This window comes from Protomyctophum bolini (assembly GCF_963924005.1).
Source record: "Protomyctophum bolini genome assembly, chromosome: 15".
In the NCBI taxonomy this organism is placed as follows: Eukaryota; Metazoa; Chordata; class Actinopteri; order Myctophiformes; family Myctophidae; genus Protomyctophum; species Protomyctophum bolini.
Window position 1 is genome coordinate 30293471 of NC_137876.1, and position 16358 is coordinate 30309828.

At 40.5% G+C, this 16358-nt stretch overlaps 1 protein-coding gene across 1 annotated transcript; it reads right to left on the reverse strand.

Annotated features, from left to right (window-relative positions):
* Positions 1-947: 947 nt before the first annotated feature.
* Positions 948-16242, reverse strand: fbln5 (fibulin 5). Its single transcript, XM_080783037.1, has 11 exons — positions 15771-16242; positions 15516-15570; positions 15143-15191; positions 14369-14656; positions 7644-7766; positions 6533-6649; positions 5489-5605; positions 4481-4603; positions 3963-4089; positions 2868-3063; positions 948-1530 (listed from the first exon to the last, which is right to left on the reverse strand). The coding sequence occupies exons 1-11, from the start codon at positions 15809-15811 to the stop codon at positions 1369-1371; spliced, it is 1398 nt and encodes a 465-aa protein (XP_080639163.1). The 5' UTR covers positions 15812-16242; the 3' UTR covers positions 948-1368.
* Positions 16243-16358: the final 116 nt, after the last annotated feature.

The window sequence follows — 16358 nt, forward strand, 5'->3', positions numbered from 1 at the left end:
AGAGAGAGGGGGATGGGGGAGAGAGATAGGGGGAGAGGGGGGGAGAGGTGTCTGCTAAATGCTAATTCCCCCACACAGCAACTCTGTCATTTCTCGGCTCACCGGCACCCTGGGCACGTTCCTGTGGGCCTGGAAGTTCCGGGGACCCACCGGGGACCCCCACACGGAGTTGCACCACTCAGTTCAGTAGCCCGTGTAGGCCTACCACCTGTTTAGAATTTGCAACTCCTACTCCCCGTAAAGGCCCATTTCTGCATAACCTAAAATTAGTTATAATTTTGTCCAAAACATATACAAATGTGTAGGTATGTTTCATTCAGATTATCCATATTCCATTCAAAGTTTGCAGGAGGGACACAAAAAAAAAAAGCCTAATTACATTGGAGGGAATCTGCCTGTGTTCACAATCGAGTGGCCAAGTTATAAGTTACTCATCTGGAAAATAATTCCACCATACATTTTTTTTTCTCAGGTCTAGTATGACTTTTATTTACTGACCAGGTTCTGATTGATAAGACAATAATCAGAAAACAAACATCACTGGCCACAAGAGCCTACTTATATCACATAAAGCAGTGTGGTGAATAAATTTATTAGATCTAAGACAAAATTATATCAGTAATTCAGTCAATGGCTGACATTATCGGTACATTGTTTCAATTATAGTTTACATAAGGGCATTGTGTGCACAAAAAGTACATTTCGTTTCGTTTAGTTTTTTGGATAAGCACAGTCATGTGCAGTCTAATGAAAAATATATACATTGCAGCTCAACTGTTACCCACGTCAGTAAACAAAATACAGCCATATCTGAGCTGTCTTAATAGATTGACTCACATATTGCAAGCTCACTTTCACAGTTTATCTGAAAGGGATGACAGACAATAAGAGTTGTGAGAAAACATCAGGACTGTGTTTAGGATGCACAAACAACACAAACGCATTGCTTGGTTCAATGAAAGCAATTTAAGACATTTTGTCAGTCAAAATATTCTCAAATAAAAATCAAGGATGAACAAAAAAAGTGTACACCATAAATATCCGTCTGCGTGGAACGTCCATCTCACAATCTCACAGACAAGAGTCCATTAAACATGAAAACAGGGCGGAGATGATGGCACAGGGATCTCTTCCCATAATCAGATTTTTACTGAGCCTTTATTGATGCGTCTTTGTCGATGATGACATGGTAATACAAATATTAATGAGGATGAGCTCTCTGAAAGCAAACCATCAACTGCAGCTGAGAATCCCACAGCTGCACCGTCATGGGCTATGGGCCTAGTCTGAGAGAGCTGGGACAATTGGGGGAAAAGGTCCTTCGGGGGGAGGGGGGGTGTAATGCATTGAGATCACACACTGGCCCCATCAGAAAGGATGCTCGGACACAAATATGGTGAGCCGTATGATGGAGCTTCCTCGGAAGTTGATGACGTTGTTCACTGTGACCATTTCCAAGTCCAGGACCAGTTCTCTGGGTCCTTTGATAGGACGCGACAACACAAGGGTGGCACTCACATTACTTGTTTGCTGTAAGAAGATAGATAGATAGATAGATAGATAGATAGATAGATAGATAGATAGATAGATAGATAGATAGATAGATAGATAGATAGATAGATATGAATCACAGGAACTAATGGTATGTGATGACTGCAGAAACAAAAATCTAATCCAAGCCACCAGTGTCACTAGGGTGATATCTTATCTAATTCTACAAAAGGTAAATTGTAGTTTTTGATAAGATAACACATTAATATGTCTTCAAAGTCAGGTAAAGTTAATGCATTTTCCATAAGCCATTTGAAATAACATTGCAGATGGGGGTGGAATTTTCTTTTGAGATTAAGATGGTACAAAATAAAAATGAATAGGTGCATTGGGATTGTGTACATTCACAGGGAATATGAACTGAAACCAAATGTTCAAAATGTATTATACTGTATAAATCTGCTTGTGCTTGTCTCCCTTATGCACTTCTAGCTCCATCTGCTGGCCAAATATACTTTCACACCACAATGTTGCAGAATGCAGATGTGTTTAAACCAATATTACATGTTGCGCTTACATCATACTCAAGGGTGGGGGAATTGGTCGGCATTTTACTGCATGTTTTATTTGATCTATTTTACCACATGTTGTTCAAATGCAAAGCAAATATTGGAATGTTTTCTTTTTTTTGTATATCCACCTGGGAGAAATAGCTCAGTGGTCTTATGGTTAGAATGTCAGACCTGAGATTGGGAGGTCAGGGTTCAATCCCTGGCCGAGTTATGCCAAAGACTATAAAAATGGTACCCCACGTCTCCTTGATTGGCACACAGAATCAAGGGTTACATTGGGAGTAAATCCTTGAGACATACTAGCGCCATGTGCAGTGGGTGTACTTATACATCAAGCTGTCTCATGCTATGGAAACAGGAGGATCCTGACCTATGGGCCACATGGCCCAGGAACTGTTGGTTCCCAAGGCTAATTACCTTTCAAATACAGATACGTTTCACCAAAAATATCACCAAAGGGTTCAGAGAGCAACTTCAGCTGTACAGATTTAGTGATTTACTGCCTTTATTCTTTGAATTCCAGCACCTTTGGTGTTCTTGCTCAGTGAAAGTCAATGACCTAAAATTTGAACAGCTGTCTCGTATAAACAACACGCCACTCTACTTTACACTTTGTGATTATTTTCCTGTGACGATGAAAAAACAGAACAGAAAGATTTAAGACAACACATTTGTGGTGCAGGACTAGCCAATACAGGAGGACAAATTTAACTCTTAACAATTTGGTTTTTGTTGGCTTTACAAGGAAGATATTCTCTTTGGTCTACACACCCACTATTTTACAGAGTCTTATTAAATACTCACCCTCATGTAGAACTCTCGTCCATCGTTGCCTATCTTTATCTGAAAGATGTAAAAAGCACCAGGGTAGCGCGTGGTGGCTTGCATCTGAAAGATGTCTGCAGGCACAGTGCGACCAGAGGACATGTCCATGTGTCGGTATAGGATAGTGAAGGGCTTGTCCCTGCAGGCAGGGTTCTCAGCCGAACACATACACTGACTAGGGTGAGAAGAGGGAAGGTGTCTTTTAGGTTGGCAAAGAAACACCTGCATGTACAGCCTATGTTAACAACAAAATACCACAGCGAAGAATGAGAATAAAAGCTGATTTTCATTCAAGACAATATCGTCGCTGTTGGGCAAAAACCTTGCATTTCCATTGTTCAACTTTTAATGTCAATGTTAGACAAAAATAGGATTAAGAGCTTGTAGATCTGCTATTTTTGAAGAAGGAAAATTAAGCGAAAGTGAAAGTTGTTAAGTCTCTCTGTGGCTGGGTTTTATAAATAAATATTTAACCAATGAAAAGTAACTATTAACAATTGCTTGTGACTAAGTAACTACGTTGGACTTTTTTCAAACTGCCAGAAAAGTAATACAAGGTTGACACTAGTGTTGACACCCGACAGCGACAATATGTTGGATGTATAACTTGAATGAAGCTTGAAGCACAAAGTGACATTTTCTGAATTTAGGTATAAAAGTATATATAGCTTAAATATATAGATTTTAACTTTTAATTAAATAATTACAATCAATGAAAAGCTCTAGACAAGTAACCAAAAGAGGTAAGCAGTATTACAATTGCAGATTGTAACGACATTCATTGGATAGCTGGATTTCTCTGATTTAGAAGTAAATGTTAGGACTAAATGGTAACACATTGGATCTAGTTTTTGTTTATAGTGCATTTTACACGTGGATGGCAGGTTTTTCTGACAGAAGTTGAGAATCTCACATTCAGGACACCTTAAGCCTAATTTATGCATCAGTAATATATAAATGCAAACAATTGTGCACGACATAGAAACTGCTACCCTAAACCATTCCTACATACTGCTAATGGTCTTAGAGGAGGAAACTAAATCAGAGAAGTGAGAAACGAAGGAGTGTACTCACTTGTCACTGAGTTCAATGTAAGGTAAGTCACATTTTAAAGGGTCCAGGCATGTGTAGCCTCCCTGGAAATTGAAACACACTTGTGCTGTTGTACAGGTGTTGTTACCACTTTCACATTCATTGACATCTTCAAAATCAAACACACAATAGCCATAGTCAGTTAAAACATCATCATCATCAAAACAACATCATCAAGACATTAAAATATATTACTAAAATATTGAGCATAAGCATTTATCTGCTAACAATATGTGCATACTTTGAATAACATTTTCAATCAATCATAACCATGACATTCTGATTCAAGCAGCCATTCAACATATTTTCTTTGTTATTTTGAAGCATTCCATAGTGTTGTTTAGGAAGGTACATCCACCGTTATTACTTAAATGATGTTATGGCATTAATGTATCATTTTATTATTTATTATTGTTGACCACTTTCATCTGCTTTCTAGTTGTTTTTTTTGCCTTCTGCTGCTGTAACATTCTGTTGGGTTCCCTCATCCTTGATATTACCTTCACAACTCCTGCCGTCTTCAAATACATAGTATCCATCAGGACAGTGGCAGGCGAAAGAGCCGGGAGCGTTCACACATCTGTGCTGACATAAAAATTCAGAGAAGCTGCACTCATCCAAGTCTATGGACAGCAGGAAAAAGCATAGTAAATTCTCATGTGTTAAATGACAACACAGTGGGCTCATTTCTTTAGAAATATCAAGAGTCTATTGGCATACACGTAACTGATCTAAAATCTACTTGATTCAAAACCTTAACTAGCCATTTTAATCAAAATTTGTATTCCATGTCCTTGTTCTCAATGCACTGTTAATGTAAAGTGCATTTAGTTGAATATAAATGTACAAAAGGTGCTATATACTACCGGTTCATTTAATTTCATAATAGAGCCATAACAATAGCCAGTCTGGAGGCTGGATATGGAAACTAATACACTGACTGGTTTAATATGCTTTATATTAAATATAAACCAAACACACAGAAAGCATCTTGTTCCATGACCGAATGAAGTGAAAGAATGAAAAGACACTTCATACCTACAGTAAATGGTATCCAAGGCGCTTTATCCAAGGCGCTTTACATAGGTTGTGCATTACATTCACCCATTCACACACCGATGGCGGCGGAAACCATGCAAGGCACCAACCAGCACATCGGGAGCAATTAGGAGTTCAGTGTCTTGCTCAAAAACGGTTCGAACTGGGAACCTTGCGTTTGCCATGCGGTTGCCATCCAGCCACTCTACCCTTGAGCCACCGCCGCCCCTACAGTGTTTGATATAGACTTGCTTGTCTGACCAGTAGCCTACCCAAGATGAGATATCTCATTATTTCAGTACAGATCACAATTACTGTATAGTAGCACTATATACTTAAGTCTAATAGTGAAAATAGCCATTCCACAAGCTCACAATGTGACACATTGCGATTTCCAAAATAGAGATGCCAGGGTTAAAGTCGTTAACGAGCATGTAACAATATAACACGTAAAGAATGCTTTTCCTCACCAATACATGAAGTGCCATCAGACGCCAGCTCAAATCCCTCATCGCAGTTACACATGAAGGAGCCATACGTGTTAAAGCAGCCATGAGTGCATGGCTCATCTTCACATTCATCCACATCTGGAGAACAGAGTGGCAGAGCAGTTAGGATAGCATGTATCACACTGAAAAATGTATCAGGAGAATATTTGTGCATATAAATGTAGGCAACATGTATAGCTAATTTGGATAAGAGCCTGAATCGTAAATTGTGCTGTAAATTGTACACAAACAATAGTCAGAGTCTCAATAGTCACACACACAAGAGTAGTGTGTGTGTGTGCGTGTGTGTGTGTGTGTGTGTGTGTGTGTGTGTGTGTGTGTGTGTGTGTGTGTGTGTGTGTGCGCGCACTGTAATGGGGCATTCACAGTCACACTAGTGGTGACAAAAGTACAAAAAGCTACAGTACTTCTTGAGTGTTGCTCAAGCCACATTGCGTAAATGAAAAGGATAGGGATAAATAGCGCAAGAAAATGGGACAGGAATGAGTTTTACTTTCATTTATGGAACAGAGCAGGAATTGTGGAGAGAGTGAAGGGGAACAGTGGCTCAAGACGTAGAGCGGACGTTTTGGAATCAATGGATCACTGAAAAAAGTTGAGCCCAGGGGCACATCACACCTTTTACGCAGCAATAGATTTTGGATTAAGGTTGGTGAGGGGTATGTTAATAGTTTTTGGATTAAGGTTGGTGAGGGATGCGTTGCTCCCCTGCTTGCGGTTATGTTTACGTTAGAGTTAGAGATAGGGTTAGTACTAGTAGGCAAAACCACTTGTGTGCGGTCCAAATGAACACAGCACAGCACTCCCTACCCCACCGACAACCAATCACAAGCCGAGTTTGGAAATGGTCACCTATGAAAACAAATATCGCATACTGTATACAGTACATGTATGCTCCTGTGACTGTATGTACAATGTACATTATGTGTGCATATACCTACCTACATGTTCGAAGAGTGAGTGAGTGAGTGAGTGAGTGAGTGAGTGAGAGTGTGTGTATTGTACCTTGACAGGTCCTGCTGTCAGGGTTGAGAAGAAAGCCAGGGTTACATGAACACGAATAAGAACCAGGAACGTTGGCACACAGCTGCTGGCAGTAACCATAGCGACACTCATCAATATCTGGCCAACCAAGAGGGAAACAAGGAACAAACACCTTATTCATACAGTATGACTATAATTAATGTAGGAAATGTAGTACATTCAGCACCAACTTCAAACAATTCAACTATATCCACCTTAAAAGGGCCACAACTTTGACCTGAATCCTATTGTTTTATTGTAAGGCATATAATTTATGTGAAAATATGGTATAATATTTTCCAATGTGTTGTGCATCGAGGCCTCGCTATAATCACTGCCAGGCCTATGAAAAACGAGACAAAATGAGGGCTGTCAAAGTTAAGGCATTAATAATGCATAGACACTTTGTTCTGTTAATCACAATGAACCATTTATTGCCATTAATCGCAATGTTTGTTTTATTTTGGCTATTTGGCCTTTGCTCCGTTTGTAACTAAGCATGGACACTTTGCACAGTAGGTAAACACAGGCTCCTAACTTGTAGATTTGATAAGGATCCTTTAAGATTGAGCTTTTCGAGAGACAAATTGATTCAGATTTTGTATTTCACAATAAGGCATGTGGACACCATTCAATCTAATAGGGCGACTATAGAACATGAACAGAACATCCATTGAGTTCAATGGTGAAGTGGGCACCCTGTTCTATTTGGTTCCTCAAGCTATAGAACACCAAGATTTGGGTAAAAGTTGCCATTTGGTTAGAGGAAAATTAACAACTTTAACCCTAGTGTCCCTACCCTATTTTCAGCATATTGTTAAAATATTCGCTCTACAAGCTCACAAAACATGGTGTGAAATTGTAGATCTGAGTTTGATAGATAATTATTATTATTGTTATTATTTTACATATTTCGAATGAAGTGGCTAGCCTTTCAACATGTCAAAATGTGCAGTATACTGTATGTAGCAGCAATGCTAGACAATAAAATGAGCAACTTGTCACCAGTGAGATCTACAGTAAGATTTAGATTAGCATCTCCCTTTCCAAATTGGTCAAGGCAAAATCAGCATGCAAGATGTACAGTATTTACCCTGGCACTGTCCAGCAACCAGCCAGTATCCCTCTGTACAGGAGCAGGTGTATCCACCTGCTGTGTTGATGCACAACTGGGTGGGGTTACACTGGTGAGAGTTTGTCTCGCATTCATCAATGTCTGGAACAGAGGAAAGGAGCATGACACAAGTTAATTATCTCTTTTGTGAAATTAATCTTTTTGCGTGGAGAATTCAGATGGAGGTTCCAACACTACGGAGAAAATAAATGTTCATGTGTATGTTAGAAAACAACACATGATTTCATATGCTGGATATTGAAGTTTAGTTACATTTTGCTTTGGCTACGCAAAATAATTGGAGTTGACCAGGACACTGCCAGTACAAAACTATCAATAGCCTTTGCAACAGAAGACAGTCCTGTACAAAATGCACACCCCCCCCCCCCTGCAGGATAAGCTCCCGTTTAGGTGAAAAAAGAACAGAAAAAGAAAAAAAGAATAGTAATTAATTAAAATAAAATTGTTGCTAAAAAGCAACGCTGGGTCTTAGAGGGTTAAACACAGAGTTCATAGACATCTCCTGACCACCCCTCACACTGACTGTTGAACTGCAGTGAACCATATGCTTGGCCAATGGATACATTATCCCGGATAAGTCTGATACATTTTATCCGACTTGGCAATTGTTCACAATTGCATCTAATAAATACAAAATAAAAAAGTATATATTTGGTCATTGTTTGTATTTTGAAACAAACTAGTGCAGTGTCCGTAGCCGCAGGCCAGTTCTGGAGAACCGCTCATCCGATGGGTCCTCTCTTCTGCAATACACCTGCCAAGTGTGAAGTTTACTGGATGAGTGGTTCACTAGATACCTGCTCTGGGGAAGCTGGCACGCCTGCTCCGAGTGAGCCAACCAGGTTCTGGACTGGAGAACCGCTTTCAACCTCAACACTGCACTGACTTGGGCCCTAGGCAATACTGTATAGCCAATAGGATGAATGGTTCTGACATATGCAATGGACTTTGATTTTGCGGAATGTATAGAAAGATTTAAATATATAATATATAATAGGAGCTGGTGGGAATTCAGCATCTCGTTGTGGTCTACTTGAACCTAGTGAACATTTGGAGTGAGTCTTGTTATAGCACTGCCTCTGCAATTAGTAAATTACAAGATTTTCCAGCCTCAACTTTCCCACATGAACTCTGTGGACTTTTCTCTTTATCTGATAACCTACTAGTACTTCATATACTGTATGCTTATCCGATTTCAGTTTGGCAGTTAATAAAGTGACTTGTTATCCTTTATTTATCTAGAGAAGCTTTTCTACGTATGCTTGTTTTTCCAGCGACGCTCTGTTTGACATTTGTGCACTATATATAGTCACATACTGTTGTCGTGCACTGTATACATGTGTGTAAGATTATAATATCCAGTAAAGAAAAATGAGCCAAGATACATTTTCATTTGGGCAGATTTAAAAAAAAACGAATCTGTACACTATAGTATACATACACACATGTATAGTAGACTATACATGGGTAATTATTCATTTTGACCATTCTAACATTAGAATACGTAGAAGTTCTCAAAACCCTATCTACATAATGTCTTACTTCATAGTAGGTGTTACAGAAAAGTGGATGAATACAATTCCCCATCGAGATATATGCCCAGTTGGCTCAAGATTTCCCCATCGAGATATATGCCCAGTTGGCTCAAGATTCAGTCTGTTGACCCTCTAATCAAAAGCTTGATTTTCTAACTTACCGCCACCCCCAAACATGAAAACACAACATTACTGTTAACATTTCAACACCCCGACGAGTTTTAACTGTTGTTGCAAAAGATTAGAGATTATAATCAGGGTAAAATTCCATTAGATCCCCCGGTTCAGTTCACATAAACTACCTCATAATAGCCGCATTTCCTTATGAGGACATGACCAATCAAAAATTCCACACTGTGCGTGGTTCTCAGACAATGAAGTCACCAATTGAAGTGAGAGAAATGGGTGGGAGCCCCAAGTAGAGCTTGGGATTTCTATTTTGTTTGAACAGACTGCGATTATAAGCGATAAGGTCTGGTGGTGGGTTCTGTTGGCCTTTGTGCCAATCTGGTCCGCTGGTCCTCCATGGGTGTGGGGTTGACAGAGGGGGGGCGGCAATGCTAGGCCCATGGCCAAGGGCAACACAGTCTCGGCACCTGCTTGCACTTACTAACTTAAAATTCGGAGTACGGGCACCCAGATCATCTGCACTCCATGTGCAGGGTCTACTGTTATCCTTCAGAGGTTGAACTGTGTAATACACACCACAGGAGCGTTTCAGTTCAGTTCCTTATATAGACTTTTTCATGAGCTGCCTAAGGTTCCTGGGGGTTACGTCTGACAATTTTGATTAACTTGAGGGTTGGATGAGAGCTGTATGGAGGGGGTAAAGAGAAGGAGGTGTAAATTCTTCTCAATAAATAAATATATTAACTCATGGAACTTTAATTTGACATTTTGATGATAGAAATGTGTTCAAGGATTCAAGAATCACTCCGTGAGACTAGACTAGAGGGAACTTCAGAGACAAGAGGATAAAGGTGTTTTCACTGTCTGATAAGATGAAAATGTTTGGCCATAGGTGATAGAACCGGTCCAAATAAAATAATCACAGAACCAAGATTCATACCTAGGTCGGAGGTCCCACTTAAGTTAAAAGTCTGCAGGTGGTAGATTGATTGACCCATACCTCAGTACCCACATTACAATACATTATGCAATATTACTTCCATAATTAATATAACAGATTACTATTAGAAATTTGATAATACTATTTGTTACTAAGTCAAAACAATACAAAACTTTCAGGGGAAAAAAATAAGCTTCTAAAAAATCTATCCATACACTAATGTTGACAATGGAGTTTGTCTACCATTGACTGTCCCTTTTATCTTGTTTTTTTTTCTTTTTCACAATGCATACCATCATAATTCACTATGATTCAGACATGACTGTGTTACAACAGCATAATTAGCAAAAAATGTTCAACTGCTGGGGCTTTTGCACACTGTTTATATAAGGCATGCTGCGACTATAATTATCACCTCTTTTATATCATGCCCATGGTGGTGTACATTTATTAACAGCTCAAATTAGGTGTTAACTGTTGTTCTCACAGCTGAGCTGATGCTATTAATGACAGCAATAGATCTGTGCCATTAGTTTCACAACAAAGCTGTGTTTGTCTGTACAGGTTGAGAGTTTCAGCCCTGTGGCAACATCAATCAACAACCCCTTACATCACTATATCTTAAAATGCACAGACACAGACTCATGTGGCATGCCTGTCTAGACCCATGCATGCGTGTCACACACACACACACACACACACACACACACACACACACACACACACACACACACACACACACACACACACACACAGAGTTTGAAGTGCACCCACAGAAGAATGTCTGTTCTATACGCCAGCAAGGCACAGATTTGGCAACAAATTACCTCATCCTTGGCACTCCGATTTTGTAGCAGAGAGCTGATTCCCTGACTGCCCCCTTTTCCCTTACAAAAGTAGAAAGAGTCCATATTTGTATATTGGACAAAAGTTCTCTTTTGAGGAAGAATAAGAGTACTTTTTCCACTCATTACACCATGTCTGATTTAGACAGTGTGACAGAAAAATACCCTAATGGACCTTCAGGAGGCCGTTTTCAGCAGCGTATTCCTGTGGGACTGATTGGACCACTTACATTAGGATTGCCAGTATTTTTAAGACAGCTGTGAAAATCATCAGACACTCTTATGTTTACCTGTGATGTCAAGGATCTGTTACTATTGCAAAATTCCACTGAATAAATCAAATAGTAGATTTTTCTCAGAATGAGGAGTTGAAAGCGATTCTTTCCTGCTGTTTTATGAGCAAAACGAATATTACAGTCATTTCAGAGTTAAAATACCCTTTGGTTACACAAGGTAACGTTTTTTACTTCGGCCTGGTTGTCTCCACCAGGCCGAAGGCATGGGGAGAGAGTATGTTTTGCACTCCGTCCGTGTGTGAGTCCATCCATCCGTGTGTGTGTGCATCCGTCCGTCTGTTACCAGCTAATCTCCACCGTTAACCTGGTCGGTGCCAAATTTTGCACGCACACTCCCTGGATGCCAACAATAAACCTCTGCCCCAAATTTTCAGAACGGCCTGTTATAGCACCACCAGGAGGACGACTTTTGAAAAACACGTTTTTGATATTACTCCTCCAGATTCTGTCCAAAAATCCCGCAAATCGTTTCACACTATCTCTATGGTCATGTGTTCAAGACAGATCTGTCCGATATTTCATATTCCATCCTAATTGGCTAACATTGGCTTTAAAAGTTTGCAGGATTGGCCCGTTTTGAACAAAAAACCTCAAATCATGAACGCAGCGTGCAATTTACGTGAAATCTTTCACAGACTTTCCTACTAGGCTGAGGAATATATCCCACCTTTTCACATTGGCCTGTTATAGCGCCACCAACAGGTGGATTTTTGCAAAACACATTTTTGGAACAAAATGCCTCAAGTCATCCAATTGCCATCCAAGGCGTAAGAAGAAAGGACACCCTTTTCACATTGGCCTATTATAGCGGCACCAGGATGCCACAACCTGACCAGGGCAGGTGGAGACGTTAGCTCTGGTCCATAGCTCTAATGCCGTTGCAATGACGTTGGCCATTTAGAGCTATGTTACCGATGACTTCCGGGGCTCGCATAAATGCAGACCAGCCTCTCGTCTTTAGCGTAAATAAAATGTTTTTGCTTCTCACCAATACAAAGGCAGTTTGTGTCATTAGAAAGCCTACTTTCCTTAGTGGAAGCACTCTGAGCCCACCACCACACAAGTTACTTTTTTGCCAGAAAGGGATTTTTTTCACCGGAGGAAAAATATTCTGTATGAGGGTTTTCTCTTTGGTAGAGGGCGCAGTGGAGTAACTAAAGGTATTTTTTTTCCAGTGGAAAAATAATCCCTTTTTTGCCAAAAGGTACCTTTTATACGTGTGGCGGGGGGCTCAGAGTGCTTCCACTAAGGAAAGTAGGCTTTCTAATGACACAACCCGCCTTTGTATTGGTGAGAAGCAAAAACGTTATTTTTATTTATGCTATAGACGAGAGGCTGGTCTGCATTTATGCGAGCCCCGGAAGTCATCGGTAACATAGCTCTAAATGCAACGGCATTAGAGCTATGGACCAGAGCTAGTGGAGACCTGTTGTTTTTTGACTTGACTTTTGTGGAGTGTGACATGGTCGTATGATTTTGTATAAATACATGGTGGGAACTCTACACTGGCGACAAACTGCACCATCAAGTATAGACTACTAAGACTAGGCTTGCAGCACCTGTGCTCCATCTCCAAAAAGATATACTGTATTTTGTATTGACTTTTGCTCTCTTTTTGACTGTGGGAGGTTAAAAGATGCGGCCAAGTAGCTTGTCATAGTTATGAGTTACAGATGTAAATGAATGTATAGTGTTAAAGGATTGTTTACAGCATTAATGCATGGTTAAAGATAAATGCATGAACGAAGACTGTTACAATGATACATTTGTACAGTAGTCTAACGTGTGTTTGGCCTGAATCCATATATTGTGTTTGTACAGGTGTAAGTCTGACTTGTGATTCCTGGCTTTGTATAAGCATTTTTCACGCCAGTGTTGTGCACCTAAAATAGCAGATCTACAAGCTCAAAACATGTTGCAGCATGACGTGTTGTGAGCTTGTAGATTGACTACTGGTGTAATTAAGTATAAAGCACTATTTTCTTTCTGACTCGCTCTCCCTGTTCCATCTTGCACACACACACACACACACACACACACACACACACACACACACACACACACACACACACACACACACACACACACACACACACACACACACACACACACACACACACACACACACACACACACACACACACACACTTTAGCTGTAATAAGCTAATCAAGTATTTAGGGAGGTTGAATAGTCCATTCGTCAAAATAAAACAGAACTATGTTTTCTAACATCATGCCACAGATGTCTTCCAGATTTATTAAAGACAATTACCAAAAAGCCTGGAAGGATTTGAAATGTTCTATTCCAAAACGATCTAGTCCTTCAGCATCAATAAAATTGCAGTCATTTTTTATCAACCTATGACTATTTAACTTTGGAATATCAATCATTTTGTACTTAGGTGTCACAGTGGTTGGATTTAATCTCATGTCCTTATATCTCTTCTTGCTATGAATGGAGGGAATTAACCGGTTTTAGGTAGATGGTCAGCCAGTGGTCAGAGTTGCTTGGTATTTGAGACAACCACTGACATTGGAAATTGACTTGAAAACCACTGTTGCAAAAGAGATTTGAGTGAGACATTTTGAAAGTCTTCCAAACCCAAGCTTCCAGTACTTTGGCCACAGAAATGCTACTCTTTCTTTAGGCACCCTGTTTACATTTTCTGTTTGTCATGAAAATCAAGGCACACTGACCAAGAGGGTTATTCAATTCCATTGGTGCTATAGAGGAGCGTGGTTTGACATATAAAGGACAAATGACCAGAAAATGTAGATTACTTATAAAAACTGAATTCAAGATTCTGGAATTGGGAACTTACTTGACAAGTAAAGCAACGTTACCCACCCACCTGGTCCTGATGTTTTTATATTTGCCGAAATCGAGTGTAATGGAAGCTACAGGACTACTCGGCTCAGGTGTGGAGTGCAGACTCACCATTACATGTGCCATCTTCTGCCACTGCATATCCAAGGATGCATGGAGCAGTGCTTCTCACTATGGGGTAGCTGGGCTCAACAGGCCCAGGAGGGGGTTGGCGGAAGGTGTCCAGTCTGTCCCCGAAACCCACAGATGTGTCTGGATAGGGCTCTGGAAGGACCGGTGTCTCCGGTCGATATGACTGGGTGTACAAACTCCTTGGCATGCACAAGTAGCCACCCATTTGATTAACACAGAGCATGTCGCCTCGACAAGGATCCGGCAGAGAACGGCACTCATCCACATCTAGGATGGAGGGAGGAGGAGGTTCATTAGAGGAAGGACCACATGTCACATCTGTTACTTCCATTGACAGGGAGTCATCGCTTTTTACTGGCCTTGTACTCATTAGGCTACTGATGGTGACAAGTGATTAGCTGAACCAGAACCATATTCTGTTGTTGCACTTAATGTGTGATGTTTCTCTGGGTAAGAGACAGTAAAGAAACTATACATTTTAATACCACAGTAGGTTTATGGTAAATGGTAAAGCTACTTTCCCAAATGAGTGACAGTAAATGGAGTCAGTTACAACTTACCAGTCAACAGCTGATTTAAAAAAAATATATAAAAATAAATAGTCATAGTCATTTATAATTTGTATTGATAACAGCTGATATTTAAGTATCTACACAGGAAATTAACACATTGCGTATAACATTGCAACATCTTCGTCTGCAACATTAACCTACAATATTAAACACTGCAAGAACCAATTCGTTATTAACTTACCAACACACTGCCTCGATCTGCGGTCGTAAACTGAACCTTCTGTGCAGGTCTAGAGGGGGAAATAACCAGGATTCAGTAGGTGCTCCTGTAGTGTAGTGTCAACACTCAACACACTATCTGATGTATTCGCATTATCCAAAAGAAAGGCACACCACCATATTCATTAGTATATCATCTAAGACATTACCGATAATGTTGTAGCCTACTTTCTTTACCCAAGATGCCTTTCATTGTTCATATCATGAGGACCACAAGAAAAATAGTTAGTTTTTGACTCCCAGGGGACAGTATGAGTGAGTGAGTGAGTGAGTGAATTAATTAATCCATCCATTAAAGAATCTCAAATCATTTATGAAAGAACAGCTTCTGTTACCTGACCATGTCCAGACTGGATAGAAAGCAGAGCAAATACCAGACCTGTCAACATGCTGGAAAGAGGAAATTTCAAGTGTTCAAATGAGTCTCTGCTGGGACAACCTCAATGAAAAAATATATAGCCTGTGCAAGAACGCTGTGCCAGAATGGCAGAATTCCGTTACTTAGCCTATTCAAACAACTCAAGCTAAACACAAAGTTATGCAGGAAATGTAGGTGAAAAGGGTAAAAATAAATAAATAAACGCACTAACCTTGAAGAGGACCCAATCAAGCCACGTGCTGCGGAAAACATTATTGAAAGGCACTCTTGAAGTCTGTCCCAAAAGAAAGATTCTTTAGACCAGTAAATTCGTCCAATCCTGCTACACACGGACACGGTGCAAGTAGCCAACGCGCGGGCAGTGCTCTGCTCTGCTGATCTGACCAGCCCCCGGTTATGTTATGCGCCTTTACGCGAAAGCCGACACCGGGTTCTTATTAACCGCTGTCTGGTCGAACCGACCAGCTATCGAAGCAATGTGGCCCCTTTCCCCCAAAGCGGACTGCTATCTGTCCTATTGCGCTCTTGTCGGTGCTTACAAATTATTTAGCAGTGCAAATTGACTAGCCCCCTTCGAGCACTTTTCACAACAGCTGGATTCAATCACGTAGAGGAGAGACAGCCCCCTCAAGTCAGCGGGCGCGCAGGGAGAGAGCCGAGGTCCCAGATCGTTCAGGGAGCGAGGAGTCCGCGGTGTGTTGGTGGGCACTGGTTCTGGCAAATAATAGGCTATTAATATAGTAGTAGGAGCTTTAAGTGGCAACCATATGCACACTTGCACAGTGAGGGACTGTTCCAG